At 37.1% G+C, this 27,932-nt stretch overlaps 1 protein-coding gene across 1 annotated transcript; it reads left to right on the top strand.

Moving 5' to 3' along the window:
* Nucleotides 1-976: 976 nt before the first annotated feature.
* Edem1 (ER degradation-enhancing alpha-mannosidase-like protein 2) lies at nt 977-26,292 on the top strand. Its single transcript, XM_045767607.2, has 11 exons — nt 977-1,109; nt 3,416-3,526; nt 4,519-4,704; nt 5,206-5,309; nt 5,631-5,770; nt 9,970-10,081; nt 10,929-11,147; nt 13,091-13,182; nt 16,235-16,399; nt 17,097-17,286; nt 20,342-26,292. The coding sequence occupies exons 1-11, from the start codon at nt 1,018-1,020 to the stop codon at nt 21,325-21,327; spliced, it is 2,397 nt and encodes a 798-aa protein (XP_045623563.2). The 5' UTR covers nt 977-1,017; the 3' UTR covers nt 21,328-26,292.
* The last annotated feature ends 1,640 nt before the right edge of the window (nt 26,293-27,932 follow it).

The raw sequence follows: 27,932 nt of genomic DNA, 5'->3' as shown, positions 1-27,932 counted from the left end.
ATTTAGCTACTCGAAACAAGTTCCAAGTAGCATGGGCTATGGTGAGCCCGTAACTTGCCTGGCACAGGAGCGTTCAGTATATATATACTGTACTCTTGTACGGTATATATAAATAAATTGCTTCTAGAACGACGCCAACTGTACTAAGAAACCTTTAACTACCGATGAAACTGAAAAATATTAATCTAGACCACATCTTCAAAACGTTTTATTAATACTACACACAAGGGGCGACAGATATGGCTGCAGCCTCAAAACGTAAGAGAATCAACATTATATATTGTTGAGGGGCGACGACCATCCAGGGATCAGACCAAGATTCACGAAGCTCCATGTATTTCTTCGTAAGTAGGTTGCCTACGAAGGTTCCTAAGTATGCCCTAAGATGATGCTTAGGTGCAATTCAGCATAAAGAGCGCGTCTGTAGCGTAGCAGTCTGCGCAATCCGTTTACAACCGAAAGGTTCCGGATTCGATTCCCGTGCCTAAACTGCTACTGAAGGGTTACTCAATGGTAAATACAGTACAGCATATTAATTAGTCTGGCTCTAGAGTTAGCCTGGGAGCTATTTGTGAGCAAAGCTATAGCCGGGGGCCCAGACAGCCAATCACAGCTCACCAGCTGGATTATTTAGAAAATATAATCAACTTTGAAATTGTATTTCCTGTAACTTTGACATTCTAAGAGTGTTTTTTTATCATTAACTATAAGTGTTTAACATGGGTGTGAGCCTTGAGCGACTCGCTCTAAATTATTTTATATACTCGAATGCTGCGTGTTTACGGCCTTGGTTTAATGTTCCGTGTTACAATATTAAGTTTGTTATAACTTCCTAGCTCAATATACAAGACTGTTGTGTGATATAATAAAATATTTTTTATTATAATTAATTATTATTGTATTTTTAAAGAAAATCAAATGCTTGAAATGTTTGTAATATAAGTTGTTGATATTGTATATACGAGGTGTACATATGAGCCACTTGACAACTGTCATAACAACTCAGCAGCGACGACCATGACTATGTTCTCACTTTTACTGTATTTTCAAGTATGTTTTTTAATGTCATTTTCAACTGGGATGACTGACCGTGAGAGAATTAAATTAAGGTAAGTTGCTGTATATTGCACACTTAATAATTTTACCAATAATGAGTTTCTACTCTCGCGTGGGGGTCGAGCAGTATCATCCCATTCCAGCTGACCATTGTTTCTGGACGAATAAACTTAAGCTTAGGAACAAATCCACAAGGGCCGTGACGAGGATTCGAACCTGTGTCCGAGAGCATCCCAGACGCTGCCTTAATCGACTGAGCTACAACATGGTCAAAAGGATTTGTGTGTAATAAACTTAAGCTTAGTTGGTTAGGTGTTGCCAACTCTTGCAGTGGTCTCCCACACTTAAACTCTTAGTTAATATGTAACTTTGGTCTGATCTCCAGTGAAAGTTTTCTAACATGTTTGTTAGAATGTTTGTTTGTTAGAACTAAATGTACTCAGCATTGGGTAACAGTTTTCTACTCTTGGATTTTGTTTCTTCAGGATTAGCCCCTAATGCTTTCACAGTCAATAGTCTAGTACTGGTAGTATAGGAATTTTAAGAGAAAAGAGGGGTAAAAGAAATGGTCATCATTTGTAATAGTTTATCATTAATGGTGAAAAAACAAGACATCAAATATTTGTATACTGTACTGATATTTGAATACTGATATATCATAAACACATGCAAATGTTAGTAAATATATTATTGGCACCCAGACTGTACTGGATTTTGTCTCCACGTAGATTATAACAAAATATGGCACAATTTTCATTCAACCAACATCTCCCTCCGGGAAACTGTGATACTACAGTTATGAGCTCTGGATAACAATTCTGTATATTCTTTACTCATTTGTTAAATAATAAATGAACTAAGTCTAAATTATATTTAGGTATTACTTAAGAATAAGTGATATGTATCAGGAATAAAATGACAGTCAGACTTGGTTTTATTAAGGAGTGAGCTAAACACTGAGCTAAACCTCGGTGTAAATTCACATTATTATTATACAACTTAGGAATATGGTTACAAATCATTCAGAACATGTCACATTAGTGACTAAATACTTTGATACACAAACATGCAAGAGAATAACTCCCCTCTCCATACTGGCAGTCACCTTGTTTTAAACATAAATGCTTGGAAATAGGGCACTTCATAATTGTTATTTCTATTTAAAAAATATTCAGCAGAAGAACATGTTACAGTTGTAGCTTATTTGTTATATAAAGATGCAGATGCATATTTAATAAAGCCACTAGTATACAAAGTGTTTTTGACCATAACTTAAAATAATTAAGTTAAATTATTGATAGGTTTAATGGGGTAAACAATACAGTACCAAATAAGAAGTAAAGCTAACATATATGACTTGTTCAAATAAATTAGCAATTGACATGCAATATTTAGGTGACAGTAATGAAGAAAGGTGTATATGTTGTGACAACATTTAATGTATAAATCATGCTTGATTATATAGTATGGTTGTTGAAATGGTAATCATTGGATTAAATGCTTCAACTCTTGCTAGAGCGGTAGAGCGACAGTCTTGCTTCATGCAAGTCGGCACTCAATCCCCAACCCTCCAAGTGGTTGGGCACCATTCCTTTCCTCTGTCCCATCCCAACGTCCTTATTCTGACCCGTTCCATGTGCTATATAGTCGTGATGGCTTGGCGCTTTCCCCCTGATAATTCCCTCCCTCCCTCCTGCTGTGTTAATAAAGTTTAATTTGATAAGTACAGTACACAGTATTGCAGACTGTATACAGTACCAGTCTTATGGGTGGTGGCAGAGAGGTTAGTCACATAGTGGGTTTGGGAACTGGGCCCCATTGTTCTTTAAGCTAAGCAGTTTACACTTGTGGTGAAGTACATTACAAACTGTTTTCATTTCCCTCAAATTTCTGATCAATACAATGGTCATGAGGTGAACAGGTAAGATGCTTGTAGGCCTCATGAACTTACACATAAATACTGTAGTTCAGTACTGTATAGGCATTATTTACAATAAGCAAACTCTAAAGATTAATCAAATCAAATAAATATTTGAGCGAGGGAGAGGAAAATGACAGTGCCAACTCGGCTGTATTGTGCTTGACCATCCCATACCTAATTTAACCTTACTTTGACTTAACACAAATTATATTTTTAAGAGTATACTAGCACAAAAAGTAAATGAAGACATTTGCTTAATGTATGGTGAGGTCAACCCGTGTATAAGTTCTCGACTCACTGTAGAGATATATAGTAGTCATAAGTCCTGCATGTGTTGTGAAATTGTACTGGAGGGCTAATGTTGTGATGTCTTGTTATAGTAATATAACTACACTGAAATTAATGGAAATATTATACAGTTCATATTTACTTTTTCAGGGAGGATGTTCGTGGTATGTTTTATCATGCTTATGAGGGGTACATGAAGTATGCTTACCCCTATGATGAATTACGACCACTGTCATGTGATGGTCATGACACTTGGGGCAGGTGAGGAGACAATATTTGCATACATTTTTTCTAACACATTATTATTATCTGGGGGACTTCAATAAACCATGCACTGGCTTCCTGTCCTTGACTGGTTATATGCTTATACTATACACTCGTGTCTTTGAAGTCAGGAATGTTAGAGATGGCATGAGGTTGGATAAATTGGTTAAAAATACTGTAAAGCTAAGTTTTTTTTATATAATATTTATGTCAAGATGCAAAGGATTGCTGGCTGGTAGTCAATCTGAATGGTATATCTATCACTATCATATCTACTGTACCTTATTATCATCCTAACATTGCATGTATCTGGCTTGGGCAGTGCATGTGATGCTAACAGCAAGTTGTTAGGGTTGGGCCCAACCCCATTGATAGATGGGGTTGGGCTGCCACACAGTCAGCTTGTCAGTGCATAAAACTGGTTACAGTGTAGATATTTAGTTTGTTTATACTTTTCTTTTGCATTTTGCATACAAATTAATCATTTTACACACTAACACCCTGCATTTCATATCATACACAAATACCTGCATTTCATTGTCTTTTGCCACTTCATTAACAGGTATACTTCCTCCTCCTCCTCTTTTTCAGTTTCTTATAACTTTATTGCATTCTATTCTTCATTATCATCTTTGCCTCTTGTAATCCTAGCATATTGAACCTTCTTTTAAAAAATTTGCCATGTGTAATTTCCAAAATGTGATTTTTGTCCTTGCTAAATAGTATAAAACTGAAAAAATCTCCATGCAGCAGAAAACTTTATCAAATTGATGGGCTGCAGTTCATATTGACTTGAGGGATATTTGACTGTACAGTGTTCATATCAAATACAGTACTGTATATATGAACTCCTTAACCATCTTAAACCCTTTACCTAGTTATATTCGTTCAATGTCTTAAAATGCTAAATGAATGTAAATACAAAATACTATTATATATATATACTGTACGTGTATATAATGTTAATTTTTAATATTTTCTTTTCACAGCTATTCTCTAACATTAATTGATGCCCTAGATACTCTGGGTGTCATGGGAAACAAAACAGAATTTCGAAGAGTGGTAGAGCTGATTATAGAAAAGGCAAACTTTGATGTAAACATCAATGTTTCTGTATTTGAAACAAACATAAGAATACTTGGTGGGCTTCTGAGTGGCCATCTCATGTCTAAAAAGTGAGTATACAGTACTATACATCTAATTTATATTTTCATCTCATTATACTGTAGTCTAGGAAATTAATTTCTATTAAAGCATATTTATTACTTTGTACTGGTTGTTGCTTCTGAAAATGTAATACCCTAATCCAAGATACAGTAGAGTTATCATTTCTAAGTGTTAAAAAATTATACACACTTACAATTTACAAGAATTGCAGCTGTGTAAATACTGCAATTCTTTGTAATTTGTAGCTGCTTTGTGCTATTTTTTTTTTCATTCAGTGATGTTGATTGGGGTTAATGTCTGCTTTACCTAAATCTTTTGTTGCACTCAGCACACCTGCCTATCTGTGTGACAATCTAGGAAGCTGGTGTCTCTCGAATGTTGACAAATTAGCTCACGAGATGTAGGGCGAGTATGCTTGGTCCCCACAGGGACTATATGCATGTAACAATCTAAACAAATATATTTATTTCAGAAAATAATACTGTATAGAATTTTTTTTCACTTTTCAGAATGGGCATTGAAGTGGAAGATGGCTGGCCCTGTGCAGGACCTCTTCTGAGGATATCAAAAGATGTTGCTGATAGACTTCTTCCTGCTTTTGATACTCCAACAGGTTAGAAATTGAGCTTATCAGTAGCATATGACGTGCATGATATGATTGTTGAAGTGTGATGGTGCAAGTTTATCCAAGAAACAATGTACTGTAGTATCAATGATATAATGAATGATCGAAGTATATTTTTTATTCTTCAGTAGTTATAACCTCCTTTCACTATATTTGTTTTTTTTATTATTCTAGGCTGAGTCCTTTTCACCCTGTGAAAGTGAGGAGGGAGTATTGTAATTACTGCATAATGAATGAATATGTATTGATTGCATTTGTTTGAAAGTTCAACATTGTACATTGCATTAAATTTCACATTATTCTCAACAGGAATGCCATATGGCACGGTGAACCTAAGAGATGGCGTTCCAGAGGGAGAGACGCCAATTACCTGTACAGCTGGTGTAGGCACATACATTATAGAATTTGGTACTCTCTCTAGACTTACTGGTGATCCAGTCTATGAAGAGGTAAGACTAAGTTGGGTTGGAAATTTAATTCTTAACAAAATATTTTTTCTACGCATTTTATTCTTAACCCTTAACATGCTCGGGGTCTAATATCCTGCTATCCACACAGGCGCATGTCATTTTGAAAAAAAAAAAAATTTTTTTTTTTTTTGCTAATCTGTTAAGTTCTGTTCACTGATCACGGGAAAAATAAAAAAAAAATTCTATTGTACTTACTTTTGTTGCAATAGAGCCGAGAAGCTCTGCGATGACGTCACAATCTGCATGGTCGCTCATGCAGTACACGCCCGGGAGATGTTGCGCGCGGTCCTCAAACAGCCAGAGTTGCCACAAATATATTTTCGCGCTATTTATTTACAATGTCTAAGCGCATTTTATCTAATTTTTTTTCACTAATTGTGTTTCAAATACTGTTTGAACATATTTTGTATCAATAATTGTTGCATATTTGAGTATACACAGGCGCACACAAATGTTTTCAATTACGGCAATATAATATGTCATTACAGTCTATTATATTATATGTTCTGCTTATATGTTTACATATTTACACACTCGCACACGCTATACACACTTTGAAGCACACTTAGAAGATTTCTAGACTGTGGTAGTCATTGAAGCAGTCGACAGCACATAATGGGATACCACACGTTTCACACCATGTTTGCACAAGCTTCCGTTTCTTGTCTCTACGTGTCGTTGTTTTACACACCAAGCAATCACGTTGGGCTATTGCACGCTTCACACCAGGTGGCAAATACTTAAGTTTGTGTGCTAGGAAGCCTTCAGTGTGAGCGAGGCGTGGAGTACCAGCATGCTGCAACAGTGGGTTTATGATGGGCCGCTGAATACCTGGGACATCTTTTGCAAACTTTCCTAATAACTGTATTGCAGCATCAAATACAAAGTCACGGAAAGTGGGCTTACGTCCAGTTCTCACAAGGTACATGTTGAAACAGTTCAGCATGCTCATGTCCACAAGATGGAAGAACACTTTTTTCGTCCACCTACATGTCTTCCGCACACACTCTGCAGTGCCAATCATCATGTCTGATTTATTAATCAACCGCATGTTGATATTATAGTCTAAAACACAGTCTGGCTTATATAGTGGTGCGTTTGTTTTATGGGTCACTTTCCCACTGTTCACCATTGTTCCATCATGAATTGTTGTCAACAAGTTCACCTCTCTTTTGTCTTTCCACCGAACTGACAGAATGTTATCACTTTTCCTTCTCTGACACTCACCAACTGCAATGTCGTTGTCAAACACAGGCATTTCCCTTCGTTGTGGCTTTACTGTACCAACCAATCCGGTTCTATTTTCTAGCAAGAACCGAGCTAGCAAGGGACTTGTATAGTAATTATCTGTGTATAAAATGTGTCCCTTGTTCATCCACGGAGCGATGATGGTCTTCACTACACTCCCCGAGAATCCATGTTCGTCGTTACCGGGAATGTCTACATCACTAGCCGAGTACAGAATCATGTGTAACACGTATCCTGTCTCACAATCACAAAGAACAAAAAATTTCAGGCCAAATCGGTTTCGTTTTGAGGGAATGTACTGTTTGAATGGAACACGTCCCTTGAAAAGTATGAGAGATTCATCAACCACCAGCTTCTGTGCTGGTACGTAAAAATCTCTGAATTTTCCAATAACATCGTTCATGTAGTGCCTCACTCGCCACAGTCTATCATCAGGTGTTCGGTCCTGAACACTTCCAAAATGTAGACACCTGAGGAGTATCTGAAACCTGTCTCGTGACATATATTTCCCGAATAAAGGTGTTGGTATTGTCTTGTCCTTGCTCCAATAGTCATTTATTGCATGTTTGTGACAGTGCTTCATCAACAAACAGAGTGCCAAAAACACATACATTTCCGCCACTGTGGTATTTTTCCAACGCTGCAGTCGTGAAAATTCTGTGATTTCCCTCTCAATCAGGTAAGCAGCATGCAGGTTCGTTTGGTGTACAATGTATTCCATGAGTGGTTCATCATAGAATGCTGTAAAATATTCCATCTCAGCCATGTCCTCACCTTGATTAGGGAAAAGGTTTGTAATCCCTACATCTTTATCGTCAAAGTGAGGAATATTAGGAATAAAATCGTCACCATTACTCCACTCAAGTACACCAGGCTGTAACAAACTAGGCTGTTGTAAGAATTATCCAGAGTGGTTTATCGACAAAAGAGAATGGGAAGCTGAGCCGCATGGTGACCTGACCCCCAGGGGAATTCGCGGTGGAAATAACCAACGCTTTGTTCATAGCTGCGTAAAATGAATCATCCTATAGTATTCAGTAATTTAGAGAAAATTAGCCTTTATTCATTTTGCATTAAAATTGTATTGTATAATAGTACTGGATACAATATCAAGAGTATTCTAATTATTGAGTTTAAGTCACCATCAGTGACGTCACGAATCAGATCTAACTTTTGAGGCGGAGTGACCGGCGGTCATAGGTCATCAGGGGTTGACAGGTCTACTATTTCTCAAAGTTTTAATAACCATTTTTGTGATCGGGAACAGCTCTGCCGTTAGATGTTTGTAATTTAATTCAGTAAAATAATTCAACCAGTCTGGATCAATTAAGTACAACAGAGTTTAATTGTTATAACTTAACCTTGCTAAAGTAACTGGGTAAGCGCGCCTAGTTTGTTACAAGGCGTCCTGCGAGATGCAGAGGAAAGATGGCGAGGAAGCGATGCATACCGGCGACCAGGAGCTGAATACCGTCTGCGAGAAGCACGGCGGCTACGTGCACGTGAGGTGGGTGCACGTGAACACGAGGGTCTTGGTGCCATGCGGTGGCGCTTGGCTGGGCGAGATGCTGCTGACGCGACAATTTCTCGCCCAGTTACACCACTGGTACCAGCCACAGGCTCAATAAAACTTTGATCTGAGTCACTAAACCCAGAAAAGGAGTCACCTCCCTCTGACTCGTCAACCTCAAACAGAAAATATCCACAGGAACTGTGAGGTCGTGGTAGAATTGGGGTAGAAAATGGGCGAGGAGGCATGGGAGAGCGTATAGGCCTCGCCATGGCATGGCGGTCATTCTCACTTTCACTGCTGCTGCTACTATCTCCCGACAACTGTGTATAATCCTCATCGTTGTCTGAATCGTCAAACACACTTTCTTCACCTTCAGAGAATAATTCGTGGGCTATTTGCTCTGGGGTGAGGGACTGAGTGATGCGTGCTCGTGAGGCGTTTGACCGTGCGCTCGCCATGGTGACTCTCGCTAAACTGAGGCCTCCCATGCCATCGGAGCGTGAGCTGGATTTTTTTTCAAAATGGCCGCTGTTTACTAGAGCCCCTGGGCAGCGTATGGGACCCCCAGCTACACCGCAGGCCATTCAAATCGTGCGCGGTACCCATACACTTCATATGAAGTGAAGCGCAGTTGACTGGTAAAACGATTTACACTTCATATGAAGTGATGCGCACTTTAAGGGTTAATACAGAAGAGCAAAGATTAGTCTATACAAGGTACAACACTGTACTGTAATTGGTTCTAGAGGTTTCTCAGAACATAATGATTTAGATTGCTCAAACAGTACATGTATCAGGCCAGCAAATATAAACTAAAGTGTTTATATGAATGCCTCTATGTATACAAGGTATTTTTGTGTATACATAGGTTTAGATGTATGGGATATGGATGTTGAGTACATGTTTACAAATAAGGATGTTTGTAGCTCAAGTATTTGGACCTCGAGAACCCCTATGGTTTGCATATGTATTGGACTGATAAAAGCTTGTTATATTGCTTGTGAGTCATATAGTCCCGTGTAACCACTCCAGAAATAAATATTTCTTGAAATTGATGTTTTTCAGACAATTAACTTAGTTTTTCCACTGAAAAGATTTACTGAACAAAAAATTGTACCACTTACGGGCTATTTATGCCCGTGCCACCTCTTGGGTGGCTTAATCTTTATCAATCAATCAATCTTAGTTTTCCCCTTCAGTATATTATGAAGTATGGCTTGTATGGTATATATCACATGCATAAAATATAATAAGCTGTGATGTATATTCCTAATATAACAAGATAATAAACATAAAATATTTTGTTTTGTATGCCATACTATATGTTGATTCCTACATTGATTTGTCAACTCGAAAATTTGTGTCCTAAAATTTTCTTTACCAAATTTGCCTCCGTTATTAATATTTTTATTCTTAGGTGGCTATGCGTGCTCTGCATGGTGTCTGGGATCACCGTTCTTCAATAAATCTTGTTGGCAATCATATTGATGTCTTAACAGGAAGATGGGCAGCTCAGGATTCTGGAATAGGTATGTTTATAGTCATACAAATGAATTATATCCCCCTCCAAAGACGTTCTCCCACTTAAATACTGTACAGTGTTCCAAGGGACCTGCCACGTTCTGAGGAACATCTGAAATTGAAATATCCACTTTTTGAAATACCTGTCATCTACAATGATGTGCTGCAAATAACTGTAATGTCTCTCCATTCATGCCACACTTTCAGTTTGTGGAAAAAGTAAAAGTCTGGTAAAGAAGGTCGAAGGTCAAGAGCAGCAGTGTTGTACTTTGACCGAAACATTTGTGCAGACAGTGCCATCATGAGATGACCCTAACTGAGATACTGTACATCATATTGCAAAATCTCCAGAAATAATTGTGTGATATGAGCTGTCAGCTCCCGTAATAATTACTGTACTCTCGTGGAAATCTTTGACATCCACCAATGTCGACTAAGGTTTATACATCTGAGAACCTTGCAAACTATTCAGATATTCTGCCACAACTTAATGCTTTATCACCAAAGCCATATTTTAGGCAGCTACTGAATTTTGGTGGTTGATTATTCATTAACATAGATTCTGATGCACAATCGCTGCTTATGCATGTCTGCTAGCCAAGCATTGTCCATAAAGCCTGTGATATAAGTGTTATATATATATTCCAACCTGACTGCCAGTTGATCCTTAAGAAGCTTAGTGGATCAGTATATTTCTGGGAGCAGCAAAAAGAATTTACTCACAAAAAATCTTTTCACAAGCTCATAGCCTATTTTTTTTTTTTTTTTTTTACAATGCTTTTATTATAAAGTCCAATGCCAATAAATGACACAGTAAACAAAAGAGGTCCACTATATATTTTTCCTGTATTTCAGGTGCTGGTATTGACTCTTATTTTGAATATCTTGTAAAAGGAGCCGCTCTTCTGCAAAAACCTGAGCTAATGAGGATATTTAATCAAGCTAGAACTGCTATTGATAAATACCTCCGCCACGAAGACTGGTACTTATGGGCTACGATGACTAAAGGATATGTCACAATGGCAGTTTTCCAATCACTGGAAGCATATTGGCCTGGAGTACTTGCTCTTCTAGGTATGTCTGAGTTTATCATTACATATAGGTTTCTTGTATCTTTCTTGTTATATAAAAGTCATCTTTCTCTTCTGTTATATAGGTATATATATACAGATATATACAGTACTGTGTACTAAAGTACTACTGTACACTAATTGTGGAGGATGTGAGTAGAAATTGACATCTTATATAATTAGGGCTTAGGTATTTAAATAGTCATATAGAATTGGCAGTGGGATTCTATTTTATGAGCTACATTACTTTGTGTCCTAGAGGTACCGTATATTGATTTGCTGCATATTAACTGATCAACAATGGTCAGACAACAATAACATACAGGCACCAATTCCATAGGCTGAAAAGTCTCTGTAGGGCCTTAAAAGAAAACCTTCCTGACTCTCTGGATGATGATGATACAGTATTTAGTTAACATATTCAGAATGGTTTGTTTTCAGCCTAAATAACATAACACCTGTGACATGGACCACAATACCGTGCAGTGAGCCGAGGCTAGTGACTTCCCTTTGTTACCTAGGAGTCCCAAGTTTTCCTCAAGCGTTTGCTTGTTATCTTGTGCTTGGGCTAAGGTGCATCTTTCCCAGTTGTGTCGTATATTTCAGTCCCTGCTTCCCTCTCCTTGTTGAGTGAGCCAGACTCTAATCCTAGATCCCAGTAGGCTATGGAAGGGTTTTAGAGGCCTAGTATGTTTGGCTAAGGTTTTATGGTACCAGAGTTTAGCTCGGTTAGCCAATGGGGGACTCATCAGAAAAGGCATTTCATTACATTCATAGCTTGATTTTTCAAAATGTAGTTCTTTGTATACAATGTTATGCAGTAGATAAATCATTTGCAGACATTTACAGTACATAAAACAATCTTTATGAACAAAAATGACCAAGTTGTTCAAATGTTTATAAACTTTTGTTGATGCCTATCATAAACCTAAATGCCTGTTCAATTTTTTCTGTCTATACTAACGACTATTTATTTGCAAACATTTTGAAACCAAATCAAAGTTTTAAGACAATAAATAGCTTCACAAACGTTGAATAAACACAACCATCCTTAGTGTGGCTAGCTAAGAAGGGTGGAAGACTTTACACCATGAAATCTGCTCTAACTCCTGAATATAAGTGTTAACAGCTTACTTCTGAGCCCATAATTATTTGGCTGCTCATAATACCCCATAAATTGTCCCCCCAAGCTTCTTTGTGCAGAGCTTTCTTTCATTCATTCTTTCATTCATTTGTTCAAACATTCTTAGTAAGTTTGTGGTCTAGTTCGTGTCAATAGACTCTGGCCTGGGAAATTACTGTAGTAACCAACTGGTGGGGTCTGATAAGGATGACCGTGCAGCTAAGCTGGAGGTTAGTGCACTCGTTTGACAATTACTTTTGATGCCAAGCAAGGTCTTGGAAAGGCTTTGATTTTTCTTTGCATTGACTGCTGGAGATTATTTCCTGGCTGAATTTATTTATTTCACTAGTGACTTGTTCAAAATATTATAACTACTGTATGCAGATATGCTTCAGCATTCCCTATAGTACAAGGGTGTTTGTCTTCCCTGCCTGACTGAATATCACATATGCAAGACACATTGAGATTTTAACAGAGGGAGCAGCTGAATGATACAGATCAGAAGGGAGATTTCAAATTAACTCGCCTATTTTGAATTGCACAAATGCTAAAACACTATTTGTTCCTAATTTGATGATAAAATACAACGAGGAAAAATATTTTCAATATAAAAGCAATGCCAATTAAAGCAATATGACAAACAATTTTCAGCTCAAATTTTTTAGAGACTTGTGTTGAAAGGTCTATTTGAGGAAGAACTTGTAGTATTCATAAATCTTAAAATGTATGAAAGTAACTGCGGTAATTCTGAATTCTTAATGAAATTGGAAACTGGGTTAATGATCATGATGATGGAATTCCCTAATACTGAAATGCACTTGCAGGTGATATTAATTCTGCACAGAAGATAATTTTCAATTATCATCAGGTGTGGAAGCAATTTGGGTTCACTCCAGAATTTTACAGCATTCCACAGGTGAGAAATATGTAAGTTTACTATAGTGAAGTAACAGATTCAATACTTTCAAATTTATAAAATACTTTAATCCATACAACAGCCTTTTTAAAATGGTCAGTGACTGTTTTTTTTCCGCAGAGTATTTGGACTCGCTCCGTTCCTTATTTAGTCCGATGCTTAGATATGTTATCCTTATTTCAGTGTCCTACCTTGAGCTGCTCTTAATATACAGGCGATGTGTCACAATAACGTGGCTAAATTAAGTTGACCAGACCACACACTAGGAGGTGAAGGGACGACGACGTTTCGGTCTGTCCTGGACCATTCTCAAGTCAATCGACTTGAGAATGGTCCAGGACGGACCGAAACGTCGTCGTCCCTTCACCTCATAGTGTGTGGTCTGCTCTTAATATATCTCCACAATTCTGGCCTTACATTAGAATCTCTGTGGATACTAAATTCAACTACTGTACTTGACACTTTTAAGTTTCACTCTTGATAGATCCAAGTAAGGTGAGCTTTTTTTCCTAGCAATAGGAGTAAATTTGCATAATTTTTTATCTCTTGGGTTATCTGGTGTACATATTTTAACCTGGCTATATTGTTTAAGTGTTTGTACTATAATTGCCGTAGTTTATCCGTAGTTTAAGTTTAGCCGTAGTTTAAGTCTGGTGCCCTTGAGGAGATACCAACTTTAATTTACAAAAAAGCCTCCAGATCTTTAGCCCCTGCTATTGCTTTGCTCTTCAACAAGTCACTTGAACTCCAAACCTTTCCAGATATTCTAAAAAAAGCGAGAGTAACGCCTGTCCACAAATGTGGTGACCCCACAGATGTTAATAACTACAGACCTATATCAATCCTGCCAAACTTGTCAAAAATTTTTGAAAAACTTATATACAAGCAGCTTTACTCATATCTAGCCAAACTCAATATACTTAGCCCTTGCCAATATGGCTTCAGACCCAAAAAAAGCACTAACGATGCACTTATTAGTATGCTTAACTCGATTCATACAGCTCTTGATAAAAAGGAGTTCCCTGTTGGGTTATTTGTGGACCTGCGTAAAGCTTTTGATACTGTCAACCACCATAACCTTCTTCTTAAATTACATCATTATGGAGTCAGAGGACACTCCCTACAATACCTCGAGTCCTACCTTACTGACAGGCTCCAATATGTTTCTGTGAATAATACAATTTCTCCCACCCTACCCATCAACATTGGTGTTCCTCAGGGCAGCATACTTGGCCCTCTCCTCTTTCTCATCTACATTAATGACCTTCCAAATGCCTCCCAACACCTCAAACCAATTCTATTTGCTGACGACACAACCTTCATTTACTCCAGTCCTGACCCTCTTGCTCTAAATGCCACAGTAAATACTGAGCTAAATAAAGTCCATCTTTGGCTAACTGCCAACAAACTCACCCTTAACATTGACAAAACCTTCTATATTCTGTTTGGCAATAAATCCTCTAGTCTTATAAATCTCAAAATAAACAATACCCAAATTTGTAACAAATTAGATGGCAAATTCCTTGGCATTCTCATTGACCACAAGCTGAATTTCCAGGGACACATTCTAAATATATCTAAAAAAGTTTCAAAAACTGTGGGCATTCTTTCTAAGATCAGATATTATGTACCACGCCCTGCCCTGGTGACTCTCTATTACTCCCTTATCTATCCTTATCTCAACTATGGTATTTGTGCTTGGGGTTCTACTACCCAAAATCACTTACGTCCTCTAATTACCCAACACAAAGCCGCTATTAGAACAATATCCAACTCTGGCCCCAGACATCACTCGGTACCCCTACTCAAATCTCTTAATATGTTAGATATCAAGTCTCTGCACATTCTCTCATGTGTATTATACATATATAAAACGCTAAACTATAATGCCAATCCTGATCTTAAAAGCTTCATAGTAGGTTGTAACAGAACCCATGAGCACCACACCAGAAATAAATACAGTTTTGATATTCCTAGAGTACGTCTTAATCAAACTAGAAATGCTCTGCAAATCAAGGGGCCCAGAATGTGGAATGACCTTCCCAACCATGTTAAAGACTGTACCTCTCTCAACCAGTTTAAGATAAAAACTAAACACTACCTAATAAATTCCCTGTAATCTACCTCACTCCTCTATTGTCAACCCATGTCTGTTATTTTCTTTTTTTTTTTTTTTTTTTTTTTTTAATCAACACTGTTTGTCAACCTATTGTATTTGTGCTGCTTTTTCAGTCATGTTTCCCCCTTTTTTTTATCTTTATTTGTATTTGTTCTCAACATCTTTTATTCTTTATGCTCAATTAGTATTAAGTTCTAGATATTAATGTTTTCTTGCCCGAAACGCATTGCGTAATAGTGGCTTTAGGCATTGTATGTACTAGATCTATCTATATATCAATCCATTAATGTAACATCACTTGTATGTATATACCTTACCTGAATAAACATCTGAGTTTATGATCATAATATACATTGACAGTTTGCATTGACAGTTTTCATGGCCATAGTTTATATAAAGTACTTATAGGTTATATGGTTATGGTTTATATTGTTATATTTTATATACCCATGTTTATATATCCATAGTTTTGCAGTCTGGGTGATTTTTATCTCCAACTAATTTTTGTCTATTCGTCTGTCTCGCTTTAAATACAGTGGTCTCACTTTGTGTGGGCCTCTTTCTGCCTTGTATTGCACTATCAGTTTTTTCCTATTGGAAGTATTTACTGTACTCTTAGTTTTTTTATTATTATGTATTACCAAAGGTATTTTATTTAATTAATTTGTAATTATATTATAATGGGATAAGATAATGATCTTTAGAAGTGCTCTGAACATGACATAGCAGACATTTATCAACTTCTATTACAAGAATAATTCAAGTTCCTTGTAACCTTGCTTTCTAATGTCATAATAGATGTAATCTTGCTGCTTGTATTTTTGTGAGAGTGATGGATAAGAATGGTATCAGACTTGGTGACTTGGCAAGCGTTCAGTAGTTTGAAATCCAGCATTTTTCATATATTTCCTTTTTTTTGTAATTTACTTGCAGGCTGAAGCTCCAGTGAATCGTGAAGGCTACCCATTGCGACCAGAGCTTATAGAGAGTCTGATGTATCTCTTCCAAGCTACCAATGATGATACATTTTTGGAGATGGGTGCTGATATTCTGACTAGCATACAGCATACAGCTAAAACTGAATGTGGTTATGCCACAGTAAGAAGATACTTTTGTTTGTATAATATTGTTATAGAACTTAATCAGTCAACAGCTAAACAGTGATACATCCTTAAGTTAATTACATAAATCCATGTATATATTAGTACCTTTATCATTTAACACTTTGTTTCCATCAGAATTTTCATATCTTGCAGGAAGTGATTATATATAGGATGTTAACTAAACTTTTACTAAAGAACTCTGCTACCTGGTTTGGTTATCATATAGGTGAAACAGTTGCCACTTGGTTGAAGTGAGAAACAAGAATGTGTGGAGTGGCTTCAGAAAGCATAAGCTGTACTGTACTCCTGCATTCACTTGAAGACAAACTTTTTTTCTCAAGTGAATGCAGATAAAATTTTATTTTAAAATTGAACACTGATTTTGCTTAAAGGAGAAAAAGAATACTTAATGTATTATGTTGCGTGTAATAATACGGTAGGTTTCAAGTTAGGGGCTCTTGTGTATATAACATTAAACATCTTGATAAAATGATTGAAATTTTTATTTTCAGTCAGTGTTTAGTACAGTATCTTAGAAGTGGCAAAATTTAGACAGTAAGAAGCTGGAAAAGCAGAATACTATACACATACAGTACTTTACTCATAATGGAAAAAGATTAATATATTTATAAAACAGAATGTTTTTAAGGTTCTTTTCATGTATCTCAAGTAAAAGCATTTTTCCCTTTCAGGTAAAGAATGTGAATGACCATACTTTAGAGAACAGGATGGAAAGTTTTTTCTTGGCAGAAACAACAAAGTACCTGTTTTTGCTCTTTGACTCTGAAAACTGGATGCATAACACTGGGGTGACAGGACAAGTTCATAAAGTTGGCAATAGAGAGTGTATCATTGAAGCTGGTGGATATATTTATAACTCAGGTAAGATATACTAATACTGTACTGGGTCCCCATAATTTACACAAAATATGGGTTCCTGGAAAAGACTCATTCAGAGGAAAATTAACCTTATAGGCTATTGTAAGAAATAGGGTTAAATTTCAGAGACTTAATAAGCTTGTTTTTTCCTTCTTTACATTGTAACTATGAAGTACCTGTTCTGTTTCTGTGTATCAAAGATTATGTATTCAGTGGTATGCAGGTAAGCACTTATATGCCAAATTTTAAGCAGTGCAGGTGAATTTTAATGGAAGAAGGCTTGAATGTGCTTAATCAAAACTGATTTGTGGATTTACAGCATTTTCAGCGTTGTGTTGGGCTCCCACACATGTCATGTTCTTGTATTTTGTGGAACTTTTGGATTATATTTTGTTCATTACTACACATCTCAAACATTCTGAATTTGTGGCTGGGGGGGGGGGGGTAGAGGGAATATTAAATATTAATATTCGAATAGGTATTCAGTAAAGAGTGGAAAAATAATTAGTTGAATTTAAATAAAATGCTCCTTAGCACTTGCTTCCGTAGGTAATCTCCCACATTTTCTGGTACATGTGACCTCCAGCTTGGATCAGTGTGATATTCCGTCTTTGTACACCTCTCTGGAATGACAGTCAGAGAGTACTTAACTCTTTACTCAAAAGGTTCTGGTAAGCAATAAATGAAATCAAAGAGGCTGCCAACTGCAAGATATTGTTCACGTACTAACAACCAGTAACTAGTTTTCTGTCTGGTCACCACCTGCTACCAGGTGACAACACCAATAGTATACAGCATAGTATGCAATAGATAACATACATACGGTATGTTATCTACAGTTGTTATCAACAATACATACAGCAATAGTATGTATACAGCCAGTGATTGCACTTCTCTTCCAAGATCACAGTCATTCAGTGAGGAAGATTATTCAATTCATGCTGAGACTGTCTCTGTGTGCTGTGGGCTTGTGCATTGTTGAATTTTTTGTGTGTGTATGTATTCACTGTCATTTCTCATTTTATGCTTACCGTACTGACAAGGGCTGAGTTTTCCTCTGTTAGGTATTGCATTCAACAGAAGTTTCTGCTCTAGAGGTGCCCCTTCCTGTTGCAGAGTCTCAGGGATCTGATTCCAGGCCTAAACTGTTCAGATACGCACTGGTTTAGATTCATTTAGTCACAACATTACTTCTAAGCATTTGTATGTCGATCGACCTCACCAGTATTTTTTCATTTTTTTCTGTCACTGGCAGGCTTTTGCCTTTCTTTGACTTTCGTGACAGTGAAGTTAGGATTTTGCTGAGAATGCAAAGTCTTTTGACTAGGTGTGTACACACTTCAGGTGGATGTATACTGTGTACACTGCCATTTAGTGTATATTGCCCATTTTATAGATGTAAAGTATAATGTATACACTTCCTATCAGTATATACTTTGTGGGTATCAATATTTATATGGGTATACACTTCCAATGCTTATACAGTACTCTACACTGTATATGGGTATACATTATACAAGTATATACAGTACAGTACTTCATATGAGTATTCACTTCCTGTGGACAAACACTTCCACTGTATATACATGTTAGATGTAAACTCCCAGTGACACCTCGGCTTACGAATGTCCCTTTTTACGAACTTTTTGGGTTACGAGCCCAATTTCTTCGTAAAATCCGAATTGGGTTATGAACTTTGCCTCGGGAAACGAAGTATGTGGGTACGCATATCGCCGACCTGGCACGTGGTGGTACAATGACTGTGCCTCAGTTTACCAGCGCCTCCCGACTAGTGACAATCGCGCCTGAATTCTTTGTAAAGAATATCAGTGTTGTTCGGATTTTTGGGTATTTCAACATAAAATTTATTATATATCTCGCCATGGGTCCCATGAAAGCCAGTGGTTCAATGCTTAAATTGTGGCCTGAATGTGTTTTAGAACTAGACTATGAGGGGGTTTGAGCCTGAACCTGAAGTGCCTATTGTTGAGGAAATTGTTACTCTGGGCCGGAAATTAGGTTTGGAGTTGGATAGGGCTGATGTAGAGTTGGTGGAGGAACACAGTGAAGAACTGACCACTGAAGAACTCCTAGCCCTTCACAAGGAGCAGCTGAGGAGAGGTCTTTAGGGAGGAGGAGGCAGTACAGAATGTCCCTTTCTCAACAATTAGGAAGTGGTGTAGACTGTTGGAAGAAATGCAAACTTTTGTTGAAATGACTCACCCAGAGCAAGCTGTAGTAGGCCGTTGCCTTAACCTTTATAATGACACTGTGATGCCTCACTACAGACAAGTGTTACAACGAAGGGAAAAACAATCCTCTATAGGTAGATTTTTAGTGAGAAAATTAGGCAGTGAGCCACAAGCACGTCCTAGTGATATACAGGCAAAATATGCCAGTGTGTGTACCCCAGAGAAGTCATCACTGCCTGATGTTATAATGGAAGGGGACTCCCCTTCCAAACACTAACACCTCTCCTCCTCCCCCCATTCTCACCATCTTCCATACGCCAACAAATTCGTCAGTAAAGGTAAGCAATAACGTGTACATACAGTACTTTAATACTGAATATTTATGTGAATTAGGTATAAAATTTACTTTGAAGTTAATTTTGTGGGGAGTGTGGAACGGATTAATTCAATTTACATTATTTCTTATGGGAAAATTTGCTCTGGTTTATGAATTTTTGGCTTATGAACTGTCTCTGGGAACGGATTAAATTTGTAAGCTTAGGTACCATTATACTTTGTATGGATGTGTACAACCTGTGGGTGTTCACTTCCTATGGAGATACACCATCTATAGGTGTACAGTTCCCCCAAAAAACTGTTTTATCTGCATTATAAATCTTTAAAGCAGCTCACCAAAGAATACAGTATTGGAAAGGTTTGATATTGTGCATTACTTTTAATTCCATTTACATACCCTCCCTAGCTTGGTGCCTTCTTTTGATAATTACTTACTTTTAATTCCACTTTATTAGGTATTAGAAATGTGAATTGAAGGAAATTTTCATGGTTTTTATTTATACAGTGTATGATAAATTTGTATTTTCCAGAGGCTCATCCTGTGGACCCAGGAGCCTTAGCGTGCTGTTACACAAAGGATGATGACTGGTCGCTGCCTGTGTCTGACCAAGTAAGCCTTATTTTGGATCCTACAGCACCCTGGGTACAGCACAAAGGAAACAAGATTAAAAAAGAAAATCCAGTTCCAATTGTAGAGGACTGTGAGGAGGGAAAGACTAAGCCTCCGTCACCAGATCAACAGAGTAAGTTGACAGTCAATGAGGCTATAATTGAAGATAGCATTAATACATTAAAGGAACATGGAAATATTTTAACAATCCATCAGCCTCTTAGCCATGTTATTGGAAATAAAGATAACACACAAAATGTGAAGTCTGGAGATGTTGAAAAGCAAAATCTAAAATCTGAAAGAACAGATACTTCAGATACTTTCACAAAAGAAAAGGACATAAATCCTAACAATATCTTGGACTATGAAGCAAGTACAGTTAACAGCAATAAAGATATTGCTGCAGGAAGTGCTTTTAACAAATTTGAATCCGGAGGTAACGATAGTGATGATGAGGAGCCAAAGATGAAAGTAGTTAATCAGCACAATGAGATAAAACAGGAAGATTCTTCTCAGGGAGAAATAATGGTAGAAAACGATGCAAGCCCTAAAGTAATTAAAAAAGATGGCGGGCCTCGATTTTCATCTCTGAGCGAGAGTGCTGAAAGAGGACTTGGTGGCAATACATCTGGCATGGAAGCTGCCAGTATAACTCCCAGTGTATCCAGTTCCAAGTACAGTACCAGCTCTCCAAGTACACCTACCATTGTTTCCGAGCCCAAGGAAACCAAGGTTACGAAACCTGTGAAGAAAGTTTTTGTATTGTCAGAACTCAAAGAAAGATTAATTACTGACCTCGCAAATTATAAGAATTTCACATTATCTGCCAGTTACTTACTACTATCATGTGCACATCCACCTTTTTCTCAATTGTTAAATTTTAAAGGGCAGATGATTAATCCATAACATATATTGGTTTATAGAAATGTGTTTAGATATATTTAATCAGTGTGTTTTAGTGTGCCTGTGGGTTTGAAGGGTTTTGTGGATAAAGACAGTGTATATGAAACTTGTAAATGTCAAATTGTCATGGAAATGCATTTTCTTCCTCACCACTAGCTAATCAGCATGGACATTATCCTAAAGATTGGATTTGCAATTTTTGGGAAACTTAACTGTTGAACAAGGGAAGAGACGAACAAGGGATAAAACGGCGCCAAATCATTACGACTATATAACTGTTGAACAAGTGGACAAGAACGAAGCATGCACTTATGGCAACAGTGATTGTGACCTTTGACCTGTTTGTCTGGAATATATTCATGAGTTTTCTCTTTGCAAATTAAACATGCATGCAGAAAAACCAAATGTAAGTGTGATCAGCATCATAAATCATTTCATGCATTAAATGTGTGAATGATATATTTTGCAAATTCGTTGGATGCTTGCAGTCTGTCTCGATTGATTTTTCCTGCATCCATAAGAGTTTTAAATAATTGTCAATTTACTCCTGTAATTAACTTATCCATATTAGAAATATGGAAGGTATCAGGTAAGCTTTTTGCATTCTTTTGCTTTCTTTCATTTTACAGCATGATTTTGATGGCATTCATTTTAAAAGTTGTAAAACTTGATTACCATGGTTTCTTGTTCAAGTTTTTCTTATACCAATAATATCTGTGCCTTACTACAAATTTACATTTACACTATCTGTGGTCTTTTGTACTAAACCTTCCCAGTGATTCTAGAGTGCAAAACAGATGAGAAAAATATGTATCATGATTATATTAGTTCATGTAAAATAATCTTTATATTATTATTATTTGTTTTCCTAAAATTTCACTTGATTAGGAGTTGGGAATCTTTGTTTGGTTCAGAGAAAAAATTTCATTTTTTTAAGTGAGGCAATCTAGAGAACACTTGACTTTAGTTATTCATGGTACTATAGTACATTTGTGCGGGATGCAAAATGGCTTCCTCCTTTCTCAACCCCTGTTCCTTAGTTCAACTTTTGTTTGTCTACACTACAGTGATCCTGTAGTGAAACATATTACAGTGGAAAACCCTGTGCAGTGATACACTGCAGTCATACACATATAATGGTAATACTCCAGTCATACACACACGTCATTTATTACCTATCAGCACTCGTCTATTAGTGACTATGAGGAAGTGATGTCTAGGTCTTTGTGTCCTGCCTACTAGCCATGTTGTACCTAGTGCATGATAAAGACACTATGGTAATACTCTGTATTGATTCACATTACTGTGTTGCAGTGATACATATATTGCAATGACATACTAAAGTAATAACATTGCAGTGATGCAATAGTGATAACTGCAATGATACACATATACAGCTTTGCACTATACATTCACTACAGTTTTACATCACAGGGATAGATACACTACAGTGACATGGCAGTGGTTCACACTGTACAGTGATGCACTGCAGTGATTCTTTGGAATCTTAGGACGGATGCTTTCCAAGTCCATATACACTGCCTATGCATGGAACCTGCACCTTGTGAAGCACAAAAAGAAATGTGAGGTTTGAGTTCAGAGGTTTGCGTTTGCAGATAAATTAATACTGAAATTAAGGGTGCTTAGATATGAGAGCAAGTTGAGGGAACTCAAACTCACAGCCATAGTGGAGAATAAGAAATGGAGGGGATATGATCACAACATACTGGATCTTGAGTAGTCAAAATGAACAAGGGCAACTTATTTCAACTTAAATTAGGCAAGACAAGGGGACATCAGTGCAAGCTGGATACACACACACACACTGGAGTCAGAGAGAGAGATAATTACTAATAGTGCAGCAGGAATGGTTGAGGGTAATATTACAAACCACACATGACAGCTGAACTTATTGAGACCTTTAAAATAGTCTGAACATGTTAGAGGCTATTAATCCAGACCACTTATTTAAGAGGTCAAATGTAATGCATACTAGGTGCAACAGCTTTAAGCTCAAGCCACAATGTAGGACAGAAAACAGGAGATGCATTTTTGCCCATTTTTTCACTTATAGTACAGTCGAGTTCGATAACTCACAATCGGGAATTTGGGTGAATCCCCTGGCTTCCTGTCCCTGTCAAATCCACTAGGGAGATAGTGGCCCTCAGGTATATGGCTAGGAGCCAGGGCATCAAGAGCTAGATCTCGCTCCCCCCCCCCCTCCCTGTAGTCATTGATAAGTTAGCTCTGGGATACACTAAAGTCATAATTTGTGCAGTGATACACTGTAGTGGCTACTATGCAGTAATATTGCAGTGTGTCACTACAGTGTATTACTATAGTGCATCACTGCAGTGTATTAATGTAGTGCATTAATACAGTGTAATAAACTGCTGTGGTGCATTACAGTAATAAACTGCATTGATACACACTGCATCACCAGTTACCAATCTGGTGTACAGTACTTTATGCACCTCTGCATTACCTTACTAATTAATACCAGTTTTCCCATGGTGTAATTTTCCCGACTTGTGTGTTTCTATTTACAGGTATTTATATAATTTAGACTTGTATATGCTTTCTAGCTAGGGTAATCCTTGTTCTTTCCATAAATTATTTTTTAATTCGAGCACTTGTTAATTAAAAAAGTTATGTAATTTATTATCAAATGTATACAATATTTGTTAAATGTCTTAGATTATTTAAGACATTTTTCAAAGTTCAATAATTCTGCACATTGACCATTCATGGAAGGGTGGGTCCAGAGAGAGAGAGAGAATGAAACAGTGAAGAAATCCAATTATAAGGGTATACATTATAACAATACGTTTAAAAACAAAATGTGAATAAACATAAATATTGTATTTATGTTTGCATGGAACATTACAGAATTGGGTTCATACATAGTGTGATGATGGATTTGGGGAGTTATTTTTATAGTCGATAAATGTACGGTGCAAAGTTATCACAATCTGAAATTGGAATATGAAATATTTGTTTTATCATCTTTAACAAGAAATTATATTTAATGCTCTTAAATTACATTGGTTTAAAATAACTACTTAAAATTTTATTAAAATAAACATTGATGCATATTAAAATATTAATTTCAGGTATGATAACGATTGTCATTCATGCTCTCTACATATATACATATACTGTACAGTTGTTCAATATCCTCCCAGCAAGTATAACAAATATTGCTGGAGAAAAAGTGAAAGTATTCATTAAAAAAATGGACACTTTTCAGCAAGAAGTGCCGAATCAACTGGGCTGTGGTGGATGTGGGCCTGCTGGCTGTTCAAAGTAACAGCCTGTTGGACCAAGCTCTCACAAGTCAAGCCTGGCCCTGGGCTGGGCTTGACTTGTGAGTAGTTAAGTTTTCATGTATTATGTGATTAAGAGCGGTGTATTTCATGTATCGGGTGCCTGACAGCTGGGTGGACAGCACTTCGGATTCATAGTCCTGAGGTTCCGGGTTCGATCCCCGGTAGAGGCGGAGACAAATGGGCAAAATGTTTCTTTCACCCTGATGCCCCTGTAACCTAGCAGTAAATAGGTACCTGGGAGTTAGACAGCTGCTACGGGCTGCTTCCCGGGGGGTGTGTAACAAAAAGGAGGCCTGGTCGAGGACCGGGCCACGAGGACGCTAAGCCCCGAAATCATCTCAAGATCATATGATTGGTAGTCCACCTTATTCTTTAATAGTGGGACTAGTGATAACATTTTGTGTGCATCATGTACTCTGATGATACCAAGTTCGATTCCCAAGCAGAATGAGACGTCTAGGTACATTTCCGCATACTTGTTGCCTCTGGTCACATAGAAGTCGGTCAACTGTTGTGAATTGCATTCCTGGGAAAGGATTAGACGTTGGTGAGGGGTATATCTCTTGATAAGAATAACAGGCTTCCTGTCCCTGAAAATTGAAAACTAATATGCATGGGAATTGATGGCCATTTCATGGTTTTCCCCTAAGGATACCATCTCTCTAGTAGCCTTGATGGGGACAGGAAGAAGGTGGCTTGTCAATGGTACCACAATTCATTTGTTATATCTATGTATAATTGTTTGTTATATTGTTTGCATTATGTACCTGAAATATAGAATATTTAATGTTTTCATAGTGTTATGTATGTATGTAATTTGCTCAGTGTGTTTGTGAGATTATATTTAATTAAACTGCCTGTAAGTATTTTATAAGACATGCATGATCTTGAGGTGCAAGGCCAAAGGCTTAAAGTTCTGTATGTTGTTGTTGTTGTTATTGTTGTTGTGGAGAGATAGGACTGGTGATGTGAAGGACCCAGCTAGTTTATACGAAAAGGTTAGATATACTGTACAGTACAAATCTTTATATATCACAAAGTGATATACACTACTAGTGTACAGTAAATAGAAGTAGGTACAGAAATACATTTTGATCTTGGACGGACATATGGGCAGAACTGTATTGTACAGGTATGTCAAAATATTATATAGAACTACAGTACTGTATTACTTACTCATGGAGAGGCTTGCAAGGGTCCTATTGAATGCAGGCAGGATAATTAGCTGTTATTATAAACTCTAGCTACAATATTACATTGCTTCATAAAAACTGTCTTTATTTTGTATGACTATTTTACAGAGAGAACATCTGCATTAGACATCATAATATTGAATCTGTAATGAACTTTTCTGTGTTTTTAAATTTTTCCATATTTATATCAGTGCCTTATTATGCTAATGAATTATACCAAAAATTATTACTAAGTTGCTAAGATTTATACTGTATGCAAATAAAATTGGCATCATAAATTCAGCATTACAGAATTTATACATATCGGGTCTAGAATGCTTCTACAAAAATATTTAGAGAAATGTTACTTGTTGATACAGTATACAGTACTAATGTTGCAAGTGATACTGTATAATGTAATATAGTAATGCTAGGAACATGATCATAATAAAAACTAAAGAAAAGCATGACTGTGCAATTATTCCCTGAAAGTTCTACAAGCCATATGTGATGGGTGGATGCAATATTATTTTAGCAGTTTTTACTTTGAAAATGATCAAAGTACAATATGGGTTTCATAATGCCCAATCTGTCGGTCTCTTACCATGCTCTCGCTGCACAAAAAAGTCAATATGAGAGATATTTGTCATCATATCAAACATCAATAAGGTAAATTATCACCAGAGTTCTCAAAAAAGGAAGAAATGGGGGAAAAAGTAAAAGAGACTTTGACCTTTGAAACAGCAGCACAAGCAGACTACAATAGGGTATTTACTGCCAGACCTTTTTTTTTCAGCATTACCTAGAAGTAAGCCAACAGCAAAAAGAACAGATACCATACATACTTTATTTAAGACAGTGTCTACATCTCTGCTCCTCAATGTCTACATCTTAACTGTCACCTCCTACCCCTCTCTCATCACATTAGCAATTCTTCTCTTGTAGTGTCAACGGAGATACACCCACCTCTACACTCCTGTTCCCTTCACTCTGAAGCAATTGGTGATACAGTATTCCCCTAACTGACTACATCAACTCCAAAAACTAATACATAACAAACTACTGTACACATCTATCAGGCAACTAATAGGAGCAACAATTATAAGGTTAGTGATACCCACCCGTATCTTCTTATTCTGATACAGTATGATAAGCTTTTAATACAACCTAATATGTCACCGAGTGTGATCGGCTCTTTATTCCTTACAATATTATCAAGGATTGTCACTATAGTGCCATATACTCTCACTAATCCTGGGGTTACAGTCTCTCTGCTTCTTCCTGCCTTGCACACCACAACCTTCCATAGAGGGACTTTTGACGAGCTGCTGGCTTCCTATCCTTGTTGGGGCCACTAGTGGTCCTCAGGTATATTAGGGCCAACTATGTGGATACAATTGTTATATTTATTATACTGTTATATTTATATCCAACTACAGTATGTGGATACAATTTATATATATATATATATATATATATATATATATATATATATATATATATATATAATTTATATATATATATAATATAATATACCTGTACAGTACTATATATATCCAGATGAATGCAATAGTGAATGAGCACTTCTCGCACCCTATCTTGTCACTGGAGACAGGACCTTCAAGATTCCATAAGGATTTTGACTATACTAGAATGCCAAGAGGGCATTCCATTGTCCACTTGGAAACATATACGTTTAACAGTCAATGCTCCCCAGCCAGGATTCGAACCCAGGCCAAACCCTTCACAAAGCGCCGGATAAGTGCTTTACCACTGCGCCACCGTAACTAGCGCAGTGATAAGGCAGTGAATACTTTTTTGGATGCACTGTATGAGTGTTCAAATTGAAATTATGCTAATCACTTTATCTAAAACACATAAATTGCTTGTAAATGTGTAATTTGGTTTTGAACAGTAGCGCTAATATTGGCTATATCCATGGTGAGGTGGGCAGCGAGCGCTAATGTTAGCAGATATCCATGGTGAGGAAGGCAACGAGCGCTAATGTTAGCTGATATCCATGGTGAGGTGGGCAGCGAGCGCTAATGTTAGCTGATATCCATGGAGAGGTGGGCAGTTAGCGCTAATGTTAGCTAATATCCGTAGT

This window comes from Procambarus clarkii, chromosome 72, assembly GCF_040958095.1.
Source record: "Procambarus clarkii isolate CNS0578487 chromosome 72, FALCON_Pclarkii_2.0, whole genome shotgun sequence".
NCBI lineage: Eukaryota > Metazoa > Arthropoda > Malacostraca > Decapoda > Cambaridae > Procambarus > Procambarus clarkii.
The sequence above is the reverse complement of the archived record's forward strand: the minus strand, read 5'-3'. Positions and strand labels throughout refer to the sequence as shown.

Excerpts from the sequence above, each read along its gene's own strand:
- Edem1 (XM_045767607.2), top strand. The coding sequence starts at position 1,018 with ATGACTATGTTCTCACTTTTACTGTATTTTCAAGTATGTTTTTTAATG. Across the intron at positions 1,110-3,415 it reads CGTGAGAGAATTAAATTAAG|GGAGGATGTTCGTGGTATGT; the intron begins GTAAGTTGCTGT and ends TTACTTTTTCAG. Across the intron at positions 11,148-13,090 it reads TGGAGTACTTGCTCTTCTAG|GTGATATTAATTCTGCACAG; the intron begins GTATGTCTGAGT and ends ATGCACTTGCAG.